The following is a 25,794-nucleotide window of genomic DNA, read 5'->3' on the forward strand; positions in this document are numbered from 1 at the left end:
CCGGATATTAGATTCCCGTTATAAGTGATATCACATGGTATTTGTCTTTGTCTTTCTGACTCATTTCACTCAGTATGAGATTCTCTAGTTCCATTCATGTTGCTGCAAATGGCATTATGTCATTCTTTTTTTATGGCTGAGTAGTATTCCATTGTGTATATATACTACATCTTCCGAATCCAATCATTGTTTAGGACTTTTTAAAGTTAAAATCACTTCAACACACAAAGAGACTCTAAGCTTTAAGGGTGTAGAGAAGCAAAACTGCTACTGTACAAACTATCCACCTGGAGAGCTTTGCTGATCAGCCTTTTTTTCTTTTCTTTTCTTTTTTTTGTCTTTTGTCTTTTTAGGGCTGTACCCATGGCATATGGAGATTCCCAGGCTGGGGGTCTAATTGGAGCTACAGCTGCCGGCCTACACTACAGCAACATGGGATCTGAGCTGCATCTGCAACGTGCACCACAGCTCACAGATCCTTAACCCAATGAGCGAGGCCAGGGATCAGACCCTAAACCTCATGGTTCCTAGTTGGATTCATTTCTGCTGCGCCACGACGGGAACTCCCTGATCAGCCTTTTAGACTATTCATTAAAATGAATCTTTTCTAATTTTTACTCTGTGAGAATGAAAAATTTGTAGTCTTAGGGATCTTTCCAGAATTGATGATAACAAGGTCTTTGGAGTTTAAATAGCTTTGGAAATAGAGGTAGGGCTTTCTGTTTTATTTTTTATTCATTTATTTTCTATTTATTTATTTATTCTTTTCATTTTATGGCTGCCCTGTGGCATATGGAAGTGCCCCGGGCTAGGGGTTTAATTGGAGCTGCAGCTGCAGGCCTACGCCACAGCCATGGCAGACCTGGTCTGAGCCACACCTGCAACCTACACTGCAGCTTGTGGCAATGCTGGATTCTTAACCCACTGAGTGAGGCCAGGGATTGAGCCCACATCCTCACGGACACACTATATCAAGTTCTTAACGTGCAGAGCCACAACAGGAACTTCTGTATTTTTTTTTTTTTTTTGTCTTTTGTCTCTTAGGGCCACACTCGCGGCACACGGAGGTTCCCAGGCTAGGGGTCAAATCAGAGTTGTAGCTGCTGGTCTACACCACAGTGATGCCAATCTGAGGTGGGTCTGTGACCTACACCACAGCTCACGGCAATGCCGAATCCTTAACCCACTGAGGGAGACCAGGGTTCAAACCCGAAACCTCATGGTTCCTATTTGGATTCGTTTCTGCTGCGTCATGATGGGAACTCCTGTATTTTTTTTTTTAAAAAGAAAATTATAGGGGTTCCCACTGTGACGCAGTGGGTTAAGAATCTGACTGCAGCTTGTTTGATGGCTGTGGAGGTGTGGATTTGATCCTGGCCCAGCGTAATGGATTAAGGGATCCAACACTGCTATAGCTCAGATTCAGTCCCTGACCTGGCAACTTCCATATGCTGCAGGTGTGGCCATAAAATAAAAAGAAAATTTCTTGGAGTTCTCGTCGTGGCGCAGTGGTTAACGAATCCGACTAGGAACCATGAGGTTGCGGATTCGGTCCCTGCCCTTGCTCAGTGGGTTAACGATCCGGCGTTGCCGGGAGCTGTGGTGTAGGTTGCAGACGCGGCTCGGATCCTGCGTTGCTGTGGCTCTGGCGTAGGCCGGTGGCTACAGCTCCAGCTCCGATTCAACCCCTAGCCTGGGAACCTCCATATGCCGCGGGAGCGGCCCAAGAAATAGCAACAACAACAACAAAAGACAAAAAAAAAAAAATAATAATAATAATAATAAAAAGAAAATTTCAAAATTGTTTAGAAGAAGAATTGGCCATAACTATCTCTTTATCCTTTTGGTCATTTGCGGTTGTTTTTTTTCCTTAAGTATTTCTGGAAAATATTTGTGTTGGAAATTAATCGTTTACTTTGTCCTTTTTTTCTTTGTTATTTCCTAATAACATAAACCCCATCGTTCTTTGGTTTCTTTTTTATTCTTTAGTGGCTTACAGAAGAGATGAAATGTGGTCTGAAGGACGATATGACTATGAAAGACTCCCAAGAGAAAGAGTACCTCCTCGAAATCACCCCAGTGTAAGTTGTTACATGTAGAATAATTCAAAATCTACTGTCTTACGTGAATTTGGTATACTAAAGCTGTTTGCAATGTAGATAGATCAAACTTATTTTTTAAAAGTTAAAAGTTTGAAAATAAAAGACATTTTATTTATACAAAAAATCTGTTATATGTTTCTTGTTTAATTTATTAAAGGGAATATTTATATTGAATTTGTGAAGAAAATTTGAGATTTGATAAAGTTCACCCCATCAGTTGACAAAGTATTTGAGCCCCTGGTCATACTATTGGCTGTCACCTGTTTCTTTATTCCTAAAAATAGAGAAATTTGCAGATTGGATATGTGAAATTCTAAAGTAGGGGCAGCTCTGGAACAGGTAGGTAGGCCATTGTTAGTATGCTGTTCTACTGCTTGTGTTTTTGTTGCTCTGGGAATTGAGAATTTTTAGCCAGTCCTTTGTTTTTCTCAAGTAGGTAATTGTTTTGCTTATTATTGTATTCCAGCACTATGTTTTGTACCTGGCACATAGTAGGAACTCATTATTGTTGAGTGGATATATTCTCTCTCTCTCTCTCTCTCTCTCCTCAAAATCTTTTGTGGAGACCTAAGGAAGGCTTTGGGGAAGGTCAAGAAGCTGTCACTCTTAAATTTTGCATAAACCCATTTTAAGCACCAGGGGATTGGGCTCATGGTGGTGGTATGTGGATATTATGGCTTCATTATACACCGTCAAAGGGCACAAATATTTGTTTATATGTTAGTTGTTTTTACTTTCATAAGTAAATCCCACAACCCACTTAGATAAATATCATCTTCATGGTTGTCATTTGGCCTAGGTCACAGCTTAGGTTAGGATAGATCTAAAATGATTTAAGATGGAAAAAATGAAGAGGCCTACCATATTTCAGAATGGGCAGACTTAATTATTTCCAAATAATTTCCAAGTTAATTTATAGACTTGATGTTTCTAATGAAAATCTCAATTACAATTTCTTTTCAGGAGGAAGTGGGATGGACTGGGAGTTTGGGGTTAGTAGGTGCAAACTGTTATATTTAGAATGGGTAGACAGCAAGGTCCTACTGTATAGCACAGGAAGATATATCCAGTCTCCTGAGATAAACCATGGTGGAAAATAATATTAAAAAAATGTATATATATGTATGACTGAGTCACCTTGCTTTACAGCAGAAATTGGCACAACATTGTAAAGTAACTATACTTTAAAAAAATAAATAAAACTTTTTTCAACTTGATAAAATTATTTTATAATTTACTTAAATAAGTGATAAGATATAGTTCTAATAAAGAGATGGGAAAATGAATGACTTTTTTTTAAATTAATTTTTTAGGACCCCTTCCCTCCCAAAGATATTTCTCATTAGACATTTGGGATACTTAAAAGAATTTTCTTTTTTTTTTCTTTTTTTTTGCCATTTCTTGGGCCACTCCCGTGGCATATGGAGGTTCCCAGGCTAGGGGTCTAATCGGAGCTGTAGCCACCAGCCTACGCCAGAACCACAGCAACGCAGGATCCGAGCTGCATCTGTGACCTACACCACAGCTCACGGCAACGCCGGATCCTTAACCCACTGAGTGAGGCCGGGGAAGGGACCCGCACCCTCATGGTTCCTAGTCGGATTCGTTAACCACTGCGCCACGATGGGAACTCCTAAAAGAATTTTCTATGTGGTTTTGCTGTTAACTGAATATATAGTTGTGTTTGTTTTACTTTGTTCTTTATTTAGGGGGTTTCCTTTTTTTTTCTAATTAGTTTATTTATTTATATACTTATCTATTGTTAATGTAACACATTTACATGGCTCCAAATTATAAAATAAGGTATGTTTGGAGGAGGGATAACTTACTTTAAATGGTAATTTATTGTAAATATCCATTTAACTATTGCCTGCTTACTCTAAGTGTAGAGTTTTGTATATAAACTTACTAATCTTCAAAATAATTTCCGAGTGTTGAATGGTACAACATTTATAGAACTCAGTAGAATGTTTTAGAAGCCGTACAGTGTAGGCAGAGGTTTGTATATAGATATATAATTTTAGACAACAATGGGAAATAGTCATGATAAAATGATGGGAATAGTTATCACATTAAATCTTTACTACACTATAGTGTCTTATATGTACATGCCAGCTTGTATGATAGAACATACTGCAGAGGGAGTTGGCCTCAAAAACTGTTAAAACTGGAATCAGACCTGCCTAGAGGCTATTGCTGAGCAAGGGAACTGGTTTTAAGATGGGAATACTTGGTTTATCAGTGTCATAAAGTCAAATAAGTAGGGCCCTCCAGGTCTCTAGTGAGGTCATTGTCTCTGGGAGAATGGATTTGAGGAAGTCCATATCTAATAGCCTTTATTTTTCTCTGAAGTAAGAAGTGGCACTGTCATCTCTTGGAAGTTGAGGTGGTAGAGAGAGAGGGGCTAGCATTGAAGTTTTGCAGTAGCCCTTGTAGATGTCTCCTGACCAGAGATCTTTAGGAAGACTCTTGCTGAGGGGTAGTAAGCTTGTATACCTTAAATGTTATAGGGACACCAATCTGTAGGATTATCTGCTTCATTATCTAAGTAACCCAGGTTAGGAGTAGAGAAATCTAGTTGTGTTGATTTAAGATTGCAAGATGAATGGTGGACCCCTGAAGATATGGATATTGAAGGTTCTGACACGAGAATTATTGAGGTGATGTGGAATGGGCCGATTAGGAAAGGGAATCAGGTGATGAAAAGGACAGTGTATTGGAAGAAGTAACGAGTTGAGGAACAAGAGGTTAGTGAGGTTGAAGGCCAGGGAATGGGGGAAAGATAATATAGTGGTATTTTGGAATGTAGAATGTCCAAGATGGAGCAAGAAGTTCTGGGTGACTGAAGTTCAGTGTTTGGTGGTGGGAATGAGGGTAGGTGAAGGTTATTGGAGGTGAGAGCAACAAAACTTTGAGGCTAGATTTTGGATCAGTAATCTAGATTAGAGGCTCTCCAGTCCTTACTGTATGTTAGATTCACCTAGAGGATTCTTCAATGATCATGAATAAGCCCTGTCCTATCCCAGATAATTAACTATAATCTCAGTGGTTAGGATCTGAATATCAGTATTGTTTTAAAGTTTAGCGGGTGATTCTTATATGTGGAATTAAGAAGGGAAGATTGTAGCTGAACAGTGAAGCCACTGATGATGACAGGAGCTGAGGTAAAGATGACAGGTAAAGAAAGTCCTCAATGAAGAGGACGTTGTAGTAATAAAATCTAAACAAATACAAACATTTTCATTTTGTACCATTCGTGTGTGCTTAAAACCCGAACAGAGGCATTTTTCCTTTGTAAAATAATTTCATCAGCAGTAAGTAGATGAGAAGAAATGTTTTATACCACAAATGCCGTTAAAATCAGATTAGATGTTCTCAACTCTATCTAAGTGCTTAATAAATCTCACTTAAGTTCTCTGGCTTTTAGGTTCCTCTTAGACGGGGAGAAGCCCGGATTGCTTTTCTCCTTTAGAGACCATGGAACATGCCCGAACATTGGTCCAGTTCATTCTCTGCTCTTTCTTCTTTAATTCCATTAGATTGGTTTCTCCATCCCCCAATTGACTTGACTTACTTTATAAATCCTTCAGTATTTCCACATTCCTCCTCCTCAAACTACATTTTTTTTGCTGGTGAGCCTTACCTAATTTTGGTTAGTATTTTAAAGCTTTCCCTTCCTGTCCCCTTTGATGGCTCTTAGAAAATTATCTTTGTGTTCCCATTGTGGCTCAGTGTGTTGAAAATCTGACTAGTATCCATGAGGATGCAGGTTCCAACCCTGGCCTTGCTCAGTGGTTTAAGGAGCTGGCATTGCCGCAAGCTGCACTGTGGGTCTAGATGCAGCTCAGTTCTGGCGTTGCTGTGGCTGTGGCATAGGTTGGCAGGCACGGCTCCTACCGTGGGAACCCCTAGCCTGGGAACTTCCGTATACTGCAGGTTAAAAAAAAAGAAAAAGAAAAGGCAAAGAAAGTTATCCCTTTGCCTTTTATGTTACACCTACATTTTAAAGCATAGGTTCTTATCCTTTTTTTGTGCCATGGATCCCAGTAACAATCTGGTGATGCCTATGGATCTCTTCTCAGAATAGCATTTTTAAAAATAAAATGCACAGAATTAAAGGAGACCACTTATTTTGAATCTAATGATCAAACTATTAAAAACCAAGTTTGGGAGTTCCCGTCGTGGCGCAGTGGTTAACGAATCTGACTAGGAACCATGAGGTTGCGGGTTCGGTCCCTGCCCTTGCTCAGTGGGTTGACGATCCGGCGTTGCCGTGAGCTGTGGTGTGGTTCGCAGACGCGGCTCGGATCCCCCGTTGCTATGGCTCTGGCATAGGCCAGTGGCTACAGCTCTGATTCGACCCCTAGCCTGGGAACCTCCATATGCCGCGGGAGCAGCCCAAGAAATAAGCAAAAAGACAAAAAACAAAACAAAACAAAACCAAGTTTGTCGTGTAGTTGTTATACCTACTTTTTAAAAATAGGTAATTAAATATCAAGAACTAGTGGTGGGGGTTTCAATGCTATATTTTCAAAATAGTGATGAGTGTAAATGATATTTTGAGCTAACTGCAAAGCTGTAACATGATTTCTGTTAGTGCCAAAGCCACAGATACTACTGTTGCTATTGTGTTGTTTGTTGCTACATTTAGGTGAAAATAATTTTTTATTCACATTTGATTTCATGGACCTACTGAATCCTTGAGTTAAAGTGTTTAAGTGACACTAGAACTAGAAATATAAATCACTAAAGTTGTAATTCTGACTTTGGATCTAATAAAAACATAATTAAAAGTTTAAAAATATTTGCTTACAAAGCAGAGATCATCTAAGATTATTTTAAAAGCTGTGTTAGTGTATCTTATTGCCATGTACAAGAATTTTCATAAGTAGCGTTATTCATAAGTGCTCCAAACTGGCAACAGTCCAAACGTCCACCAGTAGAGTGGATAAATTAATAGCGCAGTTATACACCAATGAAAAAGCATGGCCTACTGCCAGAGGCAACAACATGTGTGAACCTCACAAACAAGCCTGAAACGTACATATACTGTATGTTTCCTTTTATATAAAGTTTCCAAACAGGCAGAACTAGCCAGGGAAGTATTTACTTTTGGGAGACAGTAGTGACTAAAAGAGGTACAAGGTTTTTGCCATGCTGAGAATGTTCATTTTCTTGATCTGGGTGATATTTATGTATGTGATTACCTTGCAAAAATATATCCAGAAATATATTTAGGCTTTGTACTTCTTTAAATATGAACATCATACCACAATAAAACTTTACCTAAAATCTTGAAAAGGTAGAATATTCCCTCCCCCCCCATTATAAAACTTTTAGCTAATCCTTCAAAAAGTGAGAACACACTCTCATTAGTGTCTGGGAAATAGGAAGTTGGTGTTTTATTTTGAGTTCTGTTATCTAACAGAAAAGATTTTACTGCATTTCTCTTTTTCCCTCTTTGTCCCATTCATTCCCAGTTCTGATACATCAGAAAGGTGTCTGAGGAACTGCTGGATATGACATAAAGTATGACATCAAGTGGGAACTTTAGAACTTTAGAAGTACCTACTGCACTAGTAAGACCTCAGTTATAAAGCAACTGTTTTGTGAGCTTCTAGCTGTGATAAACCTGGAAGACAATTAGATACATATATCTTGGTGCTGATGTTAAATTATACAAATAAGCCTATCCTCACGTACAACTTGACAAATGTATCAATTATTATCTTTGTGCTTTAGAACATTCAAAAATTTCTTCTGTATCTATAATAATTTAAAGTGCTTTCACATACCTTTTTTTTTTTTTTTTTTTTTTTGGTCTTAAACTTGGGTGGATAAATAGGAGACCAAAGCCCAGAGAAGTACCCTGCACAGAATCTGCATGTAAGCATACATGTTCCTTTATTGGGAGGACATTGATTATCATAGAACATCTACATTTAACTTCTAGATGTCTATAAAGTCTTTATTTTAACTTTTTTCTTTTTTTTGCTGCCCGCATAGAAGTTCCCAGGCCAGGGACTGAACCCCTGCCACAGCAGTCAGCCAAGCCACAGCAGTGACTATGCCTGGTCCTTAACCACTGAGTGAGTCACTAGGGAACTCGAAGGCCTTTATTTTTAAAGCACAGTTTTCACTAGTCAATCATTTCTATGAGCTTGTTTATCTGATTTTATAGCCTTTATCAAGTTTTCTGATGGAATGGCTTTTACGTACATAATTTTCAGTTATGGAAGTCCATTTTGTTAGCCTAATGAAGAACAGATAGGTGATGTGGGACATTTTAATGGAGTTGCAACATAAAATGTCCATTTTCCATCAGCTTATTTAAAAATGGGAGATAAGTTTTAGTTTTGGAATTTTTAAATGTTGTGAAGATTTGGAAACAAAGATCAAAACACTAGCAGCTTATATTCTGGGCACTCTAATATAACTGGGGCTGAAGCAGTCCTATCTGCTTCTACCTGCCCACCCTCTATTCCTTTAACAAGTACATATGAAGTAAAAGATTATCTAATCTTGGTAGCAGTGAGAATTGTAAAGGTTGTGGGTAGTGATGTCAGGAGCAGCAACATTTAAAAAAAATTTTTTTTTTTTTTTGGTCTTTTTAGGGCCACACTCAAGGCTCATGGAGGTTCCCAGGTTAGGGGTCTAATCGGAGCTGCAGCTGCTGGCCTATATCACAGCCACAGCAACACCAGATCCAAGCCAGGTCTGCAATCTATACCACAGCTCATGGCCACGCCGGATCCCCAGTCCACTGGGCAGGGCCCTGGGATTGAACCCACAACCTCATGCTTCCTAGTCAGATTTGTTTCCCATGTGCCACAACGGGAACTCCTAAAATTTTTTAAAACTTTTCTACCACATTCAGTTAATTTTGAGTTACATAATTAGATTTCATAATAGTTACATATTAATATTTCCTTGGGTTAGTTGAATGTTTGTATAATTCTTGCAATTGATTGTTGCTCTCTCCTGGAGAGTCTAGCCAATCAGAACTGAATTTTTTAGTGAATTTAGAACATGATTTTATTAACGTCTAAGGCCTTGTAGGTAATATACAGAGCATATATCTGTTCTGTATATTCTCAAATTTAAATGTACCCAAAATAGAAACCAGAGATCTTTTATCCAACTTGAAATAATCAAATCTCCTTAATTTAGCAATTCAATTATATACCTATTCCGGATAAAAGTGTTTAAGGTGTATTAACATGGAAATAATTCCTTTTCTTCCCACTCTTGTTTCATGAAATACTTTTATTATGCACATGCATAATTTCTTTTATGCCCCACTTTTTTTTTTCTTTTTAGGGCTGCGTCTGCAACATGTGGAAGTTCCCAGGCTCAGGGTTAAATCGGAGCTGCAGCTGCTGGCCTGCACCACAGCAATGCCAGATCTGAGCCACTTCTGCACCCTACACCACAGCTCACGGCAATGCCAGATCCTTAACCCACTGAGCAAGGCCAGGGATCGAACTCATGTCCTCATGGATACTAGTCAGATTTGTTTCTGCTGTGCCACAATTGTAACTCCCTATGCCCCACTTTTTTATTTTTGTTTTATATAGTCAGTGTTCATGTGACTTTTTCCATGTAAATATAACTTTTTCCAATATTTTGTTAATGAAAGTTTTCAAACTTATAGCAAAGTTGAATTTTCTAGTAAACATCCACTTACTCATCATTTATATTTAACTATTAACATTTTATTAAACTTGCTTTGTTGTGTTTATCCATTTATATATCTATCATGTCTTTATGCATCCACTTTATTCGGTCAAATTGTGGGGATGCATTTCAAAGTAAACTGTGGACAACAGCACTCTTCCCATTACCTACCTAAACATGCATATCATTAGCTAAAATGCAGTGGTTTTTTTGTTTGTTCGTTTTGTTTTTGTTTTTATTTTTTTGGCCACCCCTGCTACATGCAGAAGTACTGGGCCAGGGATTGAACCTGTGCCATGGCAATAACAACATCTGCTGATCCTTAACCTACTTTAATAGTTTATTTTAAATGTGAAAATTACATACATGAAATACAAAATCTTAAGTGTGCATTTGCTGAGTTTCGATTAGTGATGTTTCTTGTATAAAGCTGTCCCAGGAGGTGTTTAACTTTTTTTGGCTGACAGATGCGTGAACTTAACTTTTTTTTGTTGTCATTACTTCCAGAGAGATGATCAATTCTTGGCTACATTCTGATTTACTGGGGCAGTTCCCGTTTTAGATATTTGACCCATTATTCCCAAAACCATTAAAATGACTCAGAAATACCAATTTCATTGGAAATTCAATGAGTGAATTAAACTAATAAGTGCTACAAAACCTGAGGCATTAGAGTGAGGAAACATCAATCTTTTGAAAGTAGAAGTCTACCAGCCTCATGGGTAATAGAATTTTTTAGTTAAATGTGGTTCTTCCCTTGTAAAAAACTTGCGATGCCAGCAGTAACATAAAATTGAGATAGCAAAGTGGATTATTTATTTACTTATTAAAAAAAATTTTTTTGGTCTTTTTAGGGCCACATCCATGGCATGGGGAGGTACCTAGGCTAGGGGTTCAATCAGAGCTATAGCAGCCTGGCCTACGCCACAGCCATACCAGATAAGAGCCACGTCTGTGACCTACACCACAGCTCACTGCAATGCCAGATTCTTAACCCACTGAGTGAGGCCAGGGATCGAACCTGCCTCCTGATGGATGCTAGTCAGATCTGTTTCTGCTGATCCCTGTTGGACACTCCTGGAATATTTATTATGTATGCGGTGCTTGCTATGTGCCAAGTACTGTTCCAGGTGCTGGGAACAGAGCAGTTGACTAAGACCAGTAAGTTTCTGTACCTATGAAACTTGCATTCAAAAAGGGTGATTGTGTCAGGAAGTAATGGCATTGAATATTTACATGTGCCGTAATACTTAATCACTTTTTTGGTAGATTTGCATGTTCCAATTGCTTTTGATTTTTTATTTATTTATTATTTGTCTTTTTAGGGCCACACTTATGGCATGTGGAGGTTCCCAAGCTAGGGGTTTAATCGGAGCTATAGCTCCCGGCCTCCACCGCAGCCACTGCAACGCCAGATCCGAGCCACATCTGCAACCTACCTCACACCTCATGGCAACAACGGATCTTAACCCACTGAGCAAGGGCAGGGATCGAACCTGCGTCCTCGTGGATACTAGTGAGATTTGTTTCTTCTGAGCCACAACGAGAACTCTGTTTTTGACTTTTTATAAAGGTGAAAATTAAGTATGTAAAAGTAGACAAAAATTATGTAATGAACTCTTCATGGACAAATCATACAATTGCAGTTTTAACGCGTGGTCAGTCTTGTTTTGTGTATGCTTTCACCACTTTCACCACTTTTGTGTATGCTTTCACCACTTTTCCTCCCTCACCACTTTAGATTTAGGTTAAGTAAATCTAAGAAACCTTATTTCAAATGGAAAGATTTCAATATGTGTCTCTAAAAGATAAGGATGCTTAAGAGGGGTGCTTATATATTAAAATTTTTATTTTAAATAAATTTTTTTTGTGTTAAAATGGGTGCAAAAGTATATTTTAATGACAATGGAAAAGAAATGTAATCCTTATAATTTGTACCCAGTTAGTAATGAGACTAAACAGTAGTGTGGAAAATTTGATACACATGTACATACTGAATCAAACAAAATATCAGACTTGATGCTTTTATTTAGCTAAAAGCTTTTAACTGGTAGTTATATTAAATTGGAATTTATAGAAAATTAAGAAATAATAGGTGGTTTTGTATCAAAACACTATCACCATTTCAGATTTCAAAATTGTAAAACTGATTTGTATCTTAATCTGATTTCTATTAGCACAAACAAACTGAATAGTCCTTATTTCAGAAATGTAGAGGGCCTTGTGGTAGGTCTCACCTCTAAGATAATGACAGATATGAGAATGTAAAAAATCATGGAACTGTAACTTTTCAAAAAAGTGGTTAAGTTTATATGCATGTTTTTGCTTTCCACACATGCCAGAGTAGATAAATGATTAAGTAAAATAGGCTTTTAAATTTCTTTTTTTATGAGCTATATAATACTTTTTATTTTTGAGCTCACTGATTATACTATTAATAACTTTGGAGGAGGAGCAAATTTGATAGATCCATCTGCATTTTAAATAATAGAAGTGTTTCCATTCCATTAAGTTTATTTTTCAATTAATTGAAAATGATCCTGTTATCCTTAACTTTCTGAGATATTCTTTATGTCGTAATTTTTATTTCTGGCTTGTACATAATGGCTCCATAGTTTTCTAATATGTTTCTAAAAGGCAAGGTCCAAACATAACAGTATCTGAAGACTTGTGTACTTCTGTTAGCATTTAGAAAGGAAAATTACATATTTATAGCTTAATGTAAGATTTGTGTAAGAATTTTTGACAGTGATATTTCCATTCCGATCTGGCATTGTTAAGTAACATAACATAATATTTGAACTTTTTAAATACTAAAAGCTTTTGAAAGAAATTCTGAAATTTTTGCCTCTTATCATGGATTTTATTGGAAAGAAAAAGAACCCTTGAATGGTATATCTGGATAAACTGTGAACTCTGAAAATACAGCCTTGCTTTGTCACAGACTCCTACAGTCATCTTCATTTTCTGAAGTCTTTCATAAGACTAGGGAATTTTCTTTTAAGATTAGATGCCTACAGAGTGGAGATAGTATAATTACTTATATTTGAATACTTTCTCAAAACATAAAGGAGGAATATTACTCAGCCATAAGAAGAAATAAATGCCATTTGCAGCAAAATGAATGGACCTATTAAGTGAAATAAGCCAAAGACAGATATCATATGTATCACTTATATGTGGAATCTAATAAAAATGAAAAAAATAACTTATTTATAGGTCAGAAACAAACTCAAAGATTTCAAAATTAAATTTAGGATTACCAAAGGGGAATTATGGTGGGGGGGAAGATGGGATTAACATCCATACAATACTATATGTAAAAGAGATAACTAACAAGAATCTACTGTATAGTGTAGGAAGGTTTACTCAATACTCTGTAATAACCTATGGTGGGGGAAGAGTGGATATACATACACACACACGTATCCACTTTGATATAAACATAACACACAGAACACTTTAAATCAACTATACCCCAATAAAATAAAATTTAAAAAATAAAGAAAATGCCAGTTCTATCTTCATTGCTGGGTACAAGAGCTGTCATTAGGAGATTTTTTTCCTTTTGCTGATTAACAACTTTGGCATGATTATTTTCATTTATTGTTATTTGGTTAAACAATTTGTTAAATATATAACTAAATGTGATTCGAGTTTTACTTCTTTGAAAAGTTTTACTGTATACAGTTTGAAACCTGAGATAACTTTGTAGTAATTGGTAGTGGGGGAGGTGCATGTTGAGCAAAGGAACAGGTTGCTTGGTAAAGGAATAGCTGTCCCCTATTCATAAAAGTGTTTAGAGTACCTTTACATAAGGATATATGCAAACAAAGAAGGACATAGTGGAATGGAATTTTATAGTTTCTTAGAATAAGAGAAATCAGTGATTCTAGGTTTTTTGTTTTTTTTTTTTCTTTTTGTTTTTTAGGGCTGCACCTGTGGCATATGGAGGTTCCAAGGCTAGGGGTCCAATCGGCACTATAGCTGCTAGCCTCTGCCGCAGCTACAGCAACGCCAGGTCCGAGCCACGTCCTAGATCTACACCACAGCTCACGGCACCACCAGATCTTTAACCCACTGAACAAGGCCAGGGATCGAACCCCTCAACCTCATGGTTCCTACTTGGATCCATTTCTGCTGTGCCACAACGGGAACTCCAGGTGATTCTAATTTTATGTATAACAAATTTTGAATTAGAAAATGCAATAAATTATAATGTTACCAATTGGCTTACTGCCAGTTTTTTTTTTTAAAGAAGCTCAGTATTTGCTTATTAGATTTAATTGAAAATTTCTGTGAAAGTATTTAGAAGAGTCAGTAAATTCATTTATGCACTATATTTTATGTAATCATACAGAATATATATTTAATGTAATATCTAACATACCAAAGAAGGAAACCACTTGTATCCTCATTGGGGGGGAAAATTGGGTAGATCGGTTTAACTGTCAAATAGATGTGAACTATTGATCTTAGTTTTTTCCTAGCACGTTGACAAATTTCTTACCCATTGGAAAATTTGAATTGATTATGGTTATTTGATAACTGCATAGTTGTAGTTATTGCTAAGAAGTAATTTAAGGATAGACACTTTGAGGAATTCACTGGTTCACTTAGAGTTGCAAAAATAGTAATCAAAATAGCAATCATTTTTATAGAACCTGCTGTGCTAAATGTTTTACAGTTTGGTTTTTATTTAGTCCTCACAACCCTATGAGGTAGGTATTAGTATTAATCTTGTTTTACAGATAATGAAACTGAGACTTAGTAAGATAAACAGCCCCGAATGTTGGGCAATATGTTTTGGTTTTTCATTTTGTTGAATTAACTCATAATGATCACATCCTGGTCTTGGATAGCTTGCCAATTTCTTTCACATAACCTCATTTGATACTGACATGAATGCTCAAAACTAGATTATTTATAGACACATGTTCTGTAGCTCTCCAGTTTTTATTGACAATCATTTTTACTTAGTTCTTTCATAGCAGCTTCTAGTCTAAGATAAGTGTTCTCCTTCTGTCCAGTTTCCCAACTCCCACTAAGCATTCACTCAGCTGTTAAAACTTGAACACATTAACATATTGCTTTGAAAATTATTTCAAATTTTCTGTCAAGGGCTCTCCTTTCTCTGGTGCTTCTGGAGAAACAGCAAAATGTTTCCTCTAGATCTTTCTAGCTCAGTATTACCTCCCTGTTTGCTGCTGATTATGTGTAAAAAACTTTTTTTCTTCTGAACAATGTACTTCAAACACAGTAGAACAAAGATCTGTGCTGTCTTAAATGGTTTTCTTTCTAAAATTCCTAGCCAATTAGGGATTAGAGCTACCGTAACACTCTCACTTTCTGTAGTTTATTTTTATTAATAATACTGTATTTTTCTTTTACTTATCGGTTTTTTGCATTGCTGCATGTTACTTTAAACACCTGACTTTCTTCATTGAATGGTTTTGTTTCCTTTAATTTATGTCAAGACCTTACTATTAGTTATATTCATGTTATTTCATTAATGCATTTTTGTTTGTTTATACATTTACTCTATTTGATTAAGGATAAGAACTCCTGTGCTTTTTAAAAACCTTTCCAAAACCAAATAGAGGAATTAGTGATTTTTATATATTTCTTTTTGTCTGTTTTAGGATGGCTACCATAGAGTAGTTAATATTGTGCCAAAGAAACCACCACTGCTAGACAGACCTGGTGAAGGAAACTACAATAGATATTACGGTCATGTTAACCGAGAATGTGACGAGGGCCGCAGTTTTTCTCATGATCGAAGAAGTGGTCCATCTCACAGAGGAGTATGTAAATTTCCCCCATATACTAATTGTTATTTTTTATAAGTTTAAAAATCGTGATTTTTTTTGAATTTATGTGACTGGCCATGAAGGCAGTTGAATAACACTTCCTGCTTGATGCTCTGTTGAATTGCCTGCTGGAGCTGTCAAATGGGAACTGGTAGTCAAGAATCTTGGGGTGCTGGAAAAGTGGGTAAGCCCTCTGGTAGCTCTATCTAAATGACATTAATCCCAACTAGTCTGCTTTTTTAACCCCTAAATTGTTGAGGACTTGCAGAACCAGATAAAGGTAATCTTATCTATTGCTCTTGTATTCTGTAAGTGATAAGTAGGTGGTCATCATCTGTTACTGGGTGTGCTCACTCATAATGACTTTATTTCATCATGAAATGCTGTGGGTGAGGTTGGGTTGTTGAGACTTGGTCTCGTATTATTGTGTTGTTGTTATTATTATTTTGTCTTTTGTCTTTTTACGGCTGCACCAGCGGCATATGGAGGTTCCCAGGCTAGGGGTCCAATCGGAGCTACAGTTGCTGCCCTACGCCACAGCCACAGCAACGTGGGATCCGAGCCTCGTCTGTGACCTACACCACAGCTCACGGCAACGCCGGATCCTTAACCCACTGAGCAAGGCCAGGGATCGAACCCGAAACCTCATGGATACTAGTCGGGTTCCTTAACCACTGAGCCACGACAGGAACTCCCTTACAGTTATTATTAAAGTCTACTTCCTAACTCAGATTAGAAAGCCCTCAAAACATTGTCTGTCGTATAGTAAGCACTTTTTAAATGTTAGCTATTATTGCTATTACTATGATGTTTTTTTTTTCTTGATCATCTCTAATAATCTAGAAGTATATATTTAATGTTGTGGTAATCTATGACTGAATTTGATGTAACCGTTCCTTGGTGCACTTCCTTTGACTTGGCTTGAATGTTTACAACATTCCTCTGCTAGACCATTTCCTACATTTTCTCCTTTCCCCCTACCTACTGTATAATATTATAATTGACAGTACATAGTCAGACATTGTTGTTAATGAAATTTGACCTCACATTGGCTGTTGGAGTTAGTTTCCATGCTTTACACTTGAAGAAATGGAGGTAGGTGATTTCCCCAGGGTGGGTGTATATGGGAGTCCAGTTCTCTTACTACCACACTATAGCAACCCTTGATGATTCTGAAGTGGAAATGAGACTATTCAATATTTTCTTGTGTTTAAGCTTAGGGTATTATTAGCTTCCTTACTTCTCCTTACTTCCTTGATTTTTATTTTGTTCAATTTTAAATGTCATACTGTTCTTGAGGAAGAAAGGTTTGGTATTGAAAAGTAAACATTATGCATTATTTCTATTCCAGAAATAATTAGATTTTGCTATCAGAGCCATTCTTCCAAGTAATCTCAAGGAGAAACAATTTGTCCTCTGCATAAAAAGTTATCTTCCTTAAGAAAACCATGTGGCCACTTAGTATAGACAGGGATTTTGGATTCATTGGACCAATTTGTCTTTTTTTGCTTTTTAGGGCCGCACCCACGGCATATGGAGGTTCCCAGGCTAGGAGACGAATTGGAGCTGTAGCTGCCGGGCTGCACCACAACACAGCAACACCAGATTCAAGCCACATCGGTGACCTACACCACAACTCAGGCCAACATTGGATCTTTAACCCACTGAGCAAGGCCGGGGTCAAACCTGTGTCCTCATGGATGCTAGTCAGATTTGTTTCCACTGAGCCACGTTGGGAACTACTCATTGGACCAATTTGTATTTGAAGTGGTTTTCTTCTAAAACCTTGCAGCTTAATACCGCCTTGATAATATTTTTATAATGATTACAAATTGTGTTTAGACATATACATTTTCTCTTTAAATTTACTTCAAACAAGCAAGCCCACTTGAGATCTTTAGGATTCTCATGACACTAATTCTTACCTAGAGTTCAATTACTATAAAGCAAAAGCAAACTACTTACTTGATGCAATATGTTATTATAGCTGTCGAGTTTTTTTTCTTTTTTCTTTTTTTTTGTGGCCATCCCCACAGCATGTGGAAGTTCGTAGGCCAGGGATTGAATCTGAGCCACAGTGCAACCTGCACCACAGCTGTGGCAATGCTGGATCCCTAACTTGCACCACGTGGGAATGTCCGAGTTTTTTTTTTTTGTTTTTGTTTGTTCATAATTTACAAATGGGAAAGAAAATGACAAATACATTTTATGGTTATGATCATGATTATGTAATGCTAAAGAGGAAGATGAAGTCAGTATTTATTTTAGCTGAATCAGTGTTTCTGATCGTAGGTAATGCACATGTTTACAATCATCCCTTGGTATCAGCAGGGCATTGGTTCTAGAACCCCCAAGCATGCTCAAGTCCCTTATAGAAAGTGGCATAGTATTGGCATAAAGCTATGAACATCCTCCCTATGCCTTAAATCATTGCTAGATTATTAGTAATACCTAATACAACATAATGTTATGTAAATAGTTTATAGCATGCAGCAGATTCAAGTTTTGCTTTTTGGAACTTTCTGGAAATCCCCCCCTTCCACAATATTTTTGATCCATGGTTGCTTGAATCTGCTGATGCACAGCATCCTTTGGATTTGGAGGGCTGACTCTACATTGTTTTTATGTATAATTTTAAAGTAATTGAATGTGGATTACTGTGTGGTTCCTTTTTATGCACTTTTTCAAATTTGCCTGTTTTAGAGGGCAAAGTGTGCTTTCTTTGATTAATTTTAAACTTAGTGCCACATCTTGCTCTAATGTAGCTTATCAGTAAGTGCTGATTTCTTACTACATTATTTCCAACTGGTTTTTAGTGGGAGGTAGGATGAGAAAAGAAAACTTGACTAAATTTAAATCGAACCTTTGTTCTGAACAGACTTTCTATGTTGTGTATCTTGGTGTGTGTCTTGGCAATAAGGCTGTTTGCCTAAAGGCCTATCAAAGAAATACTTAAAGCGATTGAATTGAGATAAATGGTACCACAGTTCTCAGGCTGCTAGATTAGTTGTTGAAATGGATGACTTGTATCTTTTTTTCTTTTTCCTTTGAAGCTCAGAGAAATTTAGAGAATTGTTTTTGACCTCATGTTATTTTGGCTTTTATAGACTAGTTTCCCACTAGTACTGTTAGAAATATACATAACGTATTTGACCAAAATAATGTAAAGGAATATCTAATGTTTTTCTGTTATAGGATGAGTCTGGCTATAGGTGGACAAGAGATGATCATTCTGCAAGCCGGCAGCCTGAATACAGGTAAAAAGATAAAAAGTAGTAATATAACTACTTTGATATTTGACTCACTGAGATGTCTGCTATTGAAATATAACCTCAAGGCACATAGAAGAAATACTTAGTGGGATTTAAAAATTTGAAAGCTGCTAGAATTATATCCTTTTTGTGACTGTATGATACAATATTAATGGTGTTAATAGCTAGTGTTCTGCATCTCTTTGCATTTTGTACTTGATACAAAAATACATATTTAAAAATGTTTAAGCTATTGTTATATTTTTCTCCAACTAATTATTAAATTATCCTTAATGTGTGGTGTGGAATGTAAGATAAATATTTGCTTAATTAGAAAGTAAGGCATTTTTTTCCAGAAGTATCTTTCCTGAGAATACTTGAGTCATTACAAATTGTCTCCTATTGTAAAGCATCTCTCAGTTGCTTTATATCAATCAACTAAGTTCTGTTTGGGAAACACAGTTTGGAAAGGCCTTATAGTCATTGTTAGCTTTGTTACTTATAGAGGCATTTGATAGAATAGTTAGAAAAAAAAGCTTGAGAGATTTAACCAGGTCGATAGTTATTGTTACTGGGTTTTTTGGTCTTTTTGTCTTTTCTAGAGCCATACCCACAGCACATAGAGGTTCCCAGGCTAGGGGTCTAATCAGAGCTGTAGCTGCTGGCCTACACGGGATCTTTAATCCACAGAGAAGGCCAGGGATCGAACCTGCAACCTCATGGCTCCTAGTCAGATTTGTTAACCTCTGAGCCACAACAGGAACTCCGATAGTTATTGTTGTTGTTTAAAGATGTTTTATGGACTGCCAGAGAAGAATGCCAAACTCATGGAGAATGGCAAGGGGTGGACAAAAGGATTCAGTGGATAAGCATGGCAGTTGTTACTCACAGTACAGCAGTCAGCAAGGGCATCGGCATGACAGTGTTGGTTCCCTGCCCCCAAGTCCTACACGCTGATGTGATGGGCTGGGAGGGTGGCTGTGCACACAGTGGGATGCAGTATAGTTGAGGAACCCAGAGTTAAAAAACTAGTTACCTTTTGTTGCAATCAGGAAGCAGGCCAGTCCTTTCTGTGGCAGTAAGCACTCATAAGAAGTTATGCTGTGGTTACCTTAACCTTTTGAACTGTCTTTTACAAAAACATGGAAAGTTCTTTCAATTTGGTATGAATGGCAGGAATGTACAAGGATGTTCAGAACTCATAGCAGGAGTCCCTGTCGTGGCTCAGTTCAGTATAATAAAAACTACCAGCAGCATCAGTTGTAAAAATTGTGAACACTGTAGCATAAAACTATAAGGAGTCATAAGAATAAATTTAACAGAAGTATATGAGACCTATTTGGGTGAAATTATAAGTCATTTCTAAAGAACATTTTAATATCCTGAATAAAAGTAGCAACGTATGACATCACTGTCTGGGAAGAAGACAATCTCACAAATGTATAATTTCAGATTCAGATGTGAATTTGATGTGGTTCATCTAAATTCCTAGATTTTTTTTTTTTTTTTTTTAAGCATGGGAGTTACCAAGCTGGTTCTAAAATTAATATGAAGAGTAAAAGCCCAAATAGCAAAAATAGTCTTGAAAAAGATGTGAAGATTCAAGGTAGTATATATCAAAACTATAAAGTTGTAGTAATGTGAAACAAAATAGCGAGTCTGAAAGCAAACCTACCTATGTCTAAAAGTCTGGGATATAGCAGTAGGAGCATTGCAAATCAAATGGGGAAAGAATGAACTTTTTAATAAATAGTACTGGGACAAAGTGCTATTTGAGGAGGGGGGGGAATGTGAAGTGGGAAGCCTAGTATGTCAACATAAATAATCTGATGTAATAGAGACCCAACTGTGAAAAGCAAAATTTACCACTTCCCGCTCCCCCCACCTTAGCCAATGGTTTTATTTACTGCCAAAGTGACAGCTCTTGAATTATTTTTTTTCTACTGATTTTCAACTTTTAAAATAAGAGTGTCATGGAGTTCCCATTGTGGCTTAGTGGCTAATGAATCTAACTAGGAGCCATGAGATAGCAGGTTCGATTCCCTGGCCTTGCTCAGTGGGTTAAGGATGTGGTGTTGCTGTGAGCTATGGTGTAGATCGAAGATGTGGCTCAGATCTGGCATTGCTATGACTGTGGTGTAGGCCGGCGACTACAGCTCTGATTCGACCCCTAACCTGAGAACCTCTATATGCCATGGGTGAGGACCTAAAAAGACAGACAAAAATAAAAATAAAAAAAATAAGAGTGTTTGTATCTTTATTTTCTTCTTGTCTTTTTTAGTGTTTTTTTTCCTATACATGTTTACAACTTTACATAAATGAAATGAAAACATGTAGATGTCAGTCTTAATAGCAATGTTTATAATTTGGTATATGTTCTGCTTTCCTCTATATTCTTTTGGGCTATTTGATTTTGTTCATGAGATCACACTTTTCTCAAAGTTGCTTTTCTCCAGAGGCTTGTGAAAATCTGTTAATTGTTTTAACTTTAATTTGAATCTTTTTAATGGCCAAATAATATTCCATTATGTGGATATGCCAGATAATTTACCTGTTCACCTATTGATGAATATTCATGCTGTTTCCAGTAAAAATCAGTGCTGCAGTAAATCTGAGTGCATAGTATCTTTAAAAAACTGTACTTTAGTTGCTGTGGGATCAATTGCCAGTAGTGGAATTTCTGGGTCAAAAGGCATATATAATTTAAATTTTAATAGATGTTTTCAGTTTGCCTTTTAAAATCCTAAAAGAAACACAATATAAACTGGAATATTACTCAGCTATAAAAAAGAACAAAAGACTGCCATTTGCAGCAAGGTTGATGAGCCTAGAGAATATTGTGCATAGTGAAATAAGTCAGAGAAAGACAAATACTATATGATTTCACTTAAATGTGGATCTAAAAGATAATATAAATGAATATATGTACAAAACAAACAGATTCCCAGATAAGGGGGAAAAAAAAACTGTGGTTACCAAAGGGGAGAGGGAAGGTGGGAGGAACAAATTAGGGGTATGGGATTAATAGATACACTATATATAAAATAGATAAGCAACAGTCATATACTGTATATGGCACAGGGAATTACACCTATTATCTTGTAGTAACCTATAATGGAATACAAACTGCAAAAATAATGAATCACTATGCTGTACATCTGAAACTAACATACTGTAAATCAACTATACTTCAATTTTTAAAAAAGCATTAAATGATTTAACACATATAACACATACTGTACCATGCCTGCCACATAATAATCCTTTAATGTTAATTATGAAAAAAACAAAATATACCCTTTTCAGGATATAGAGATCATCTCTATGGTATGTTTATTCATTTGATAAATATTTTGTGTCATATATGTCATGTACTCTTCGAGGCTCTGGGGATATTAAGTTCTTACTTTCATGAAGCCTACATTTTAGTATGGATTAGAGATAATAAATAGATCAAAAACAAGACACATGATTTTTATGAAGAAAAACAGGGCAGGGTAGTAGAGTAGAAAGTGCCTTGACTTCAGCCCCTTCCTGTGCCTTCATGTGATGTCTACATGTCTTCAGTAACATTTCAAGTCTTACGCTATCACAAAAGCTATAGCTTTTAGCAGCTAGCATCTTTTTGGCTGTCTATAAGTTGTTCCCTATCCAGTGGGCTCAGTGAAGAGTTCCTACCCAGAAGATTTTATGAATGAAGATTATCTGTTGTACTGGGTTGGGGGGGGGGGGGAATCACTGGATCCTAAACCAAAGAGTAATGTAATTTTGTCTAAGAGTAAGGTCTTGAACAATTAGGAGAATGAGACTGGTCAGTATTCCTGTTTTTGTCAGTGGGGTATACATGATGCTTCTTTGTATTATGCAAAGAAAACGTTAGAACATTTAAAACATTTTATTTGAAACTTTTTAAAATTGATAGAAAAGTTGGAAGAATAACTCAAAGAACTCCTATAACCCTTCACCAGAGACCCCCATTAATGTCTCCAGCAATGCCCCAGTAATGTGCTTTACAGCAAAAAGATCTAATCTGATCTCACAGCTCATATTTTTGTAGACCTCCCTAAATCTGTAAGGGTTCTTCAGTCTTTCCCTGATTTTTATGGCCATTTCTGGCAAGATAAATACAAAACACATTTTGTTTCTCAATTTAGGTTTGTCTGATATTTCTTCATGCTTAGATCCAGGTTATGCATTTTTTGTTGGGACAGTCCCTGAAGTGATGTTGTGTTCTTTTTATTGCATTCTGTTAGATTACACATGTCTTTAAATTGTCCCTTTATTGGCTTCATTGACTTTTATCATCTGATTAAGATGGGGTCTGCAAAATTTCTCTACTGTTAAGTTAGCCTACCCCCTTAAAACTAGTGTTTTGTGGGGAGATACTTTGCATCTATGTGATTATGCTATTCTTTGTCCCACTTTCACTCCCTAGTTTTAACAGCCATTGATGTTTTCTTGCCTGAGTTAATTATTAATAAGATGCTTTTAAATGAGTAATTTAGATGCCTCTTTCTATGTTTATTATGCAGACATTCTGTTGTGAAGAAGAGTTTCTTTTCTCTCCATTACCCCCTTTAGAAAACGAACAAACAAAAACTTTGTTTATATCAGTGTGGACTCATGGATTCCTATTTTGTTCAATGTGTTATAATCCATTGCTATCATTATTTTGATGCCCAAATCTAGCCAGTGTAGATCCCTTCAGAGTGGCTTCTTGTTTCTTTTTCTTTTTTGTTTTTTGTTTGTTTGTTTTTTTAGGGCCGCACTTGCAGCATATGGGAAGTTCTCAGTCTAGAGGTCACGTTTGAGCTACAGCTGCAGGCGTACGCCATAGCCACAGCAACTCAGAATCTGAGTGGTGTCTGTGACCTGCATCACAGCTCACAGCAACACTGGATCCTTAACCCACTGAGCAAGGCCAGGAATCCAGCCTGCATCCTCATGGATATGCTTGGGCTCATTACCAATGAGCCACAACGGGATCTTCTGCTTCTGCGTTTCTTTAAAAAAAAAAATTTGTTGTGGTAAAATTAATATGTCATAAAATATGCTATTGTAACCATTTTCAAATGTACAATTTGTTGGTACAATTAATTACATTCCCCCGGCAATATATAAGAATTCCAGTTTTTCTACATCCTCACCAACACTTGTTGTATTCCTATCACTATCATCATCGTTATTGTTCCTACTGTTACTGCCATCCTGGTAAGTGTGAAGTGGTATCTTGTGGCTTTGATTTGCATTTCCCTAATGGCTAGTAATGATGGACAACATTTCGTGTGCCTGTTGGCCGTTTGTATGTCTTTGGAGAAATGTCTATTCAGTTTTTTCTGCCCATTTAAAAGTTTTTTTTTTAATTTAATTTTATTTTATATTGGCGTATAGTTGATTTACAATGTTTTGCTAGGTTCAGTTGTACAGCAAAGTGATTCAGTTATACATATAAATATATCCATTTTTTTCAGATTCTTTTACCGTATAGGTTATTACAGAATATTGAGTAGAGTTCCCTGTGCTGTTCAGTAGGTCCTTGTTAACTAACATCCCAGACTCCTGATTTATCCCTGCCCCCCACCTTTCCCCTTTGGTAACCATAAATTTGCTTTCTAAGTCTATAAGTCTTGTTTCTGTTTTGTAAATGCGTTCATTTGTATAATTTCTTAAGATTCCACATATAAGTGATGCTATATGATATTTCTCTTCCTGTGACTTACCTCGCTTAGTATGATAATTTTTTTTTTTTTTTTTTTTTTTGGTCTTTTTGCCTTTTCTAGGGCTGCTCCTGTGGCATATGGAGGTTCCCAGGCTAGAGGTCTAATCGGAGCTGTAGACACTGGCCTATGCCAGAACCACAGCAATGAGGGATCCAAGCCGAGTCTACAACCTAGACCACAGCTCACGGCAACACCAGATCCTTAACCCACTGAGCGAGGCCAGGGATTGAACCCACAACCTCATGGTTCCTAGTTGAATTCATTAACCACTGCGCCACAACGGGAACTCCAGTATGATAACCTCTAGGTCCATCCGTGTTGCTGCAAATAACATTATTTCATTCCCTTTTTTTGTTTTTTTTTTGGCTGAGTAATATTCCATTGTACATATGTACTACCTTTTCTTTATCCACTTCTCTTTTGATGGACATTTAGGTTGCTTCCATGTCTTGGCTATTGTAAGTAGTGCTGCAGTGAACATTAGGGTGCATGTATCTTTTTTTTTTTTTTTTTTTTTTTGTCTTTTTGCCAATTCTTGGACCTCTCCAGTGGCATATGGAGGTTCCCAGGCTAGGGGTCTAATTGGTGCTGTAGCTGCTGGCCTACGCCAGAGCCACAGCAACTCAGGATCCAAGCCACAACCTACACCACAGCTCACGGCTAATGCTGGAGTCCCAACCCACTGAGTAAGGCCAGGGATCAAACCTAGTTGGATTTGCCAACCACTGAGCAACAACAGGAACTCCCATAGGGTGCATGTATCTTTGAATTATGGGTTTCTTTGGATAGATGTCCAGGAATGGGGTTGCTGGATCATATGGTAATTTAATTAGGTTCCATTCGTTGATTTTTGTTTTTATTTTCATTACTCTGGGAGGTGATCCACAAAACTATTGCTGTGATTTATGTCAGAGAGTATTCTGCTTGTGTTTTCCTCTAAGAATTTTATAGTATCCAGCCTTACATTTAGGTCTTTAGTCCATTTTGAGTTTATTTTTCTGCATGGTGTAAGAGAATGTTCTACTTTCATTCTTTTATATGTAGCTGTCTGGTTTTCCCAACACTACTTACTGAAGAGACCATCTTTTCTTCATTGTATATTCTTGCCTCCTTTGTCATAGATTAATTGATCCTATGTGTGTGCATTTGTTTCTGGGCTTTCTATCTACTTCCATTGATCTACATTTGTTTTTGTGCCAGTACCATACCATTTTGATGATGGTAGTTTTGTAGT

The 25,794-nt window shown here is 37.0% G+C and overlaps 1 protein-coding gene across 23 annotated transcripts in view; it reads left to right on the top strand.

The window, feature by feature from the left end:
• PPHLN1 (periphilin 1) overlaps positions 1–25,794 on the top strand; it is a 146,361-nt gene that overhangs the window by 14,705 nt on the left and 105,862 nt on the right. For 11 of the 23 annotated variants that reach the window (XR_014804033.1, XR_014804031.1, XR_014804032.1 and 8 more), the window contains 3 exons: positions 1,990–2,081; positions 15,422–15,583; positions 18,785–18,846. Coding sequence is in view for 20 of the 23 variants with exons in the window: in XM_084957227.1 (XP_084813353.1) it covers positions 1,990–2,081; positions 15,422–15,583; positions 18,785–18,846 (316 nt within the window). In the remaining 3 variants the exon portion in view is untranslated. The remainder of the gene's footprint in view (positions 1–1,989; positions 2,082–15,421; positions 15,584–18,784; positions 18,847–25,794) is intronic. The other 12 variants (XM_084957229.1, XM_084957230.1, XM_021092555.2 and 9 more) reach the window with 2 other exon arrangements.

Source organism: Sus scrofa, chromosome 5 (genome assembly GCF_054392235.1).
Source record: "Sus scrofa isolate SSC_HxYL_T2T_F1_AM1 chromosome 5, Sscrofa_HxYL_maternal_Yorkshire_Landrace_v2.0, whole genome shotgun sequence".
NCBI lineage: Eukaryota > Metazoa > Chordata > Mammalia > Artiodactyla > Suidae > Sus > Sus scrofa.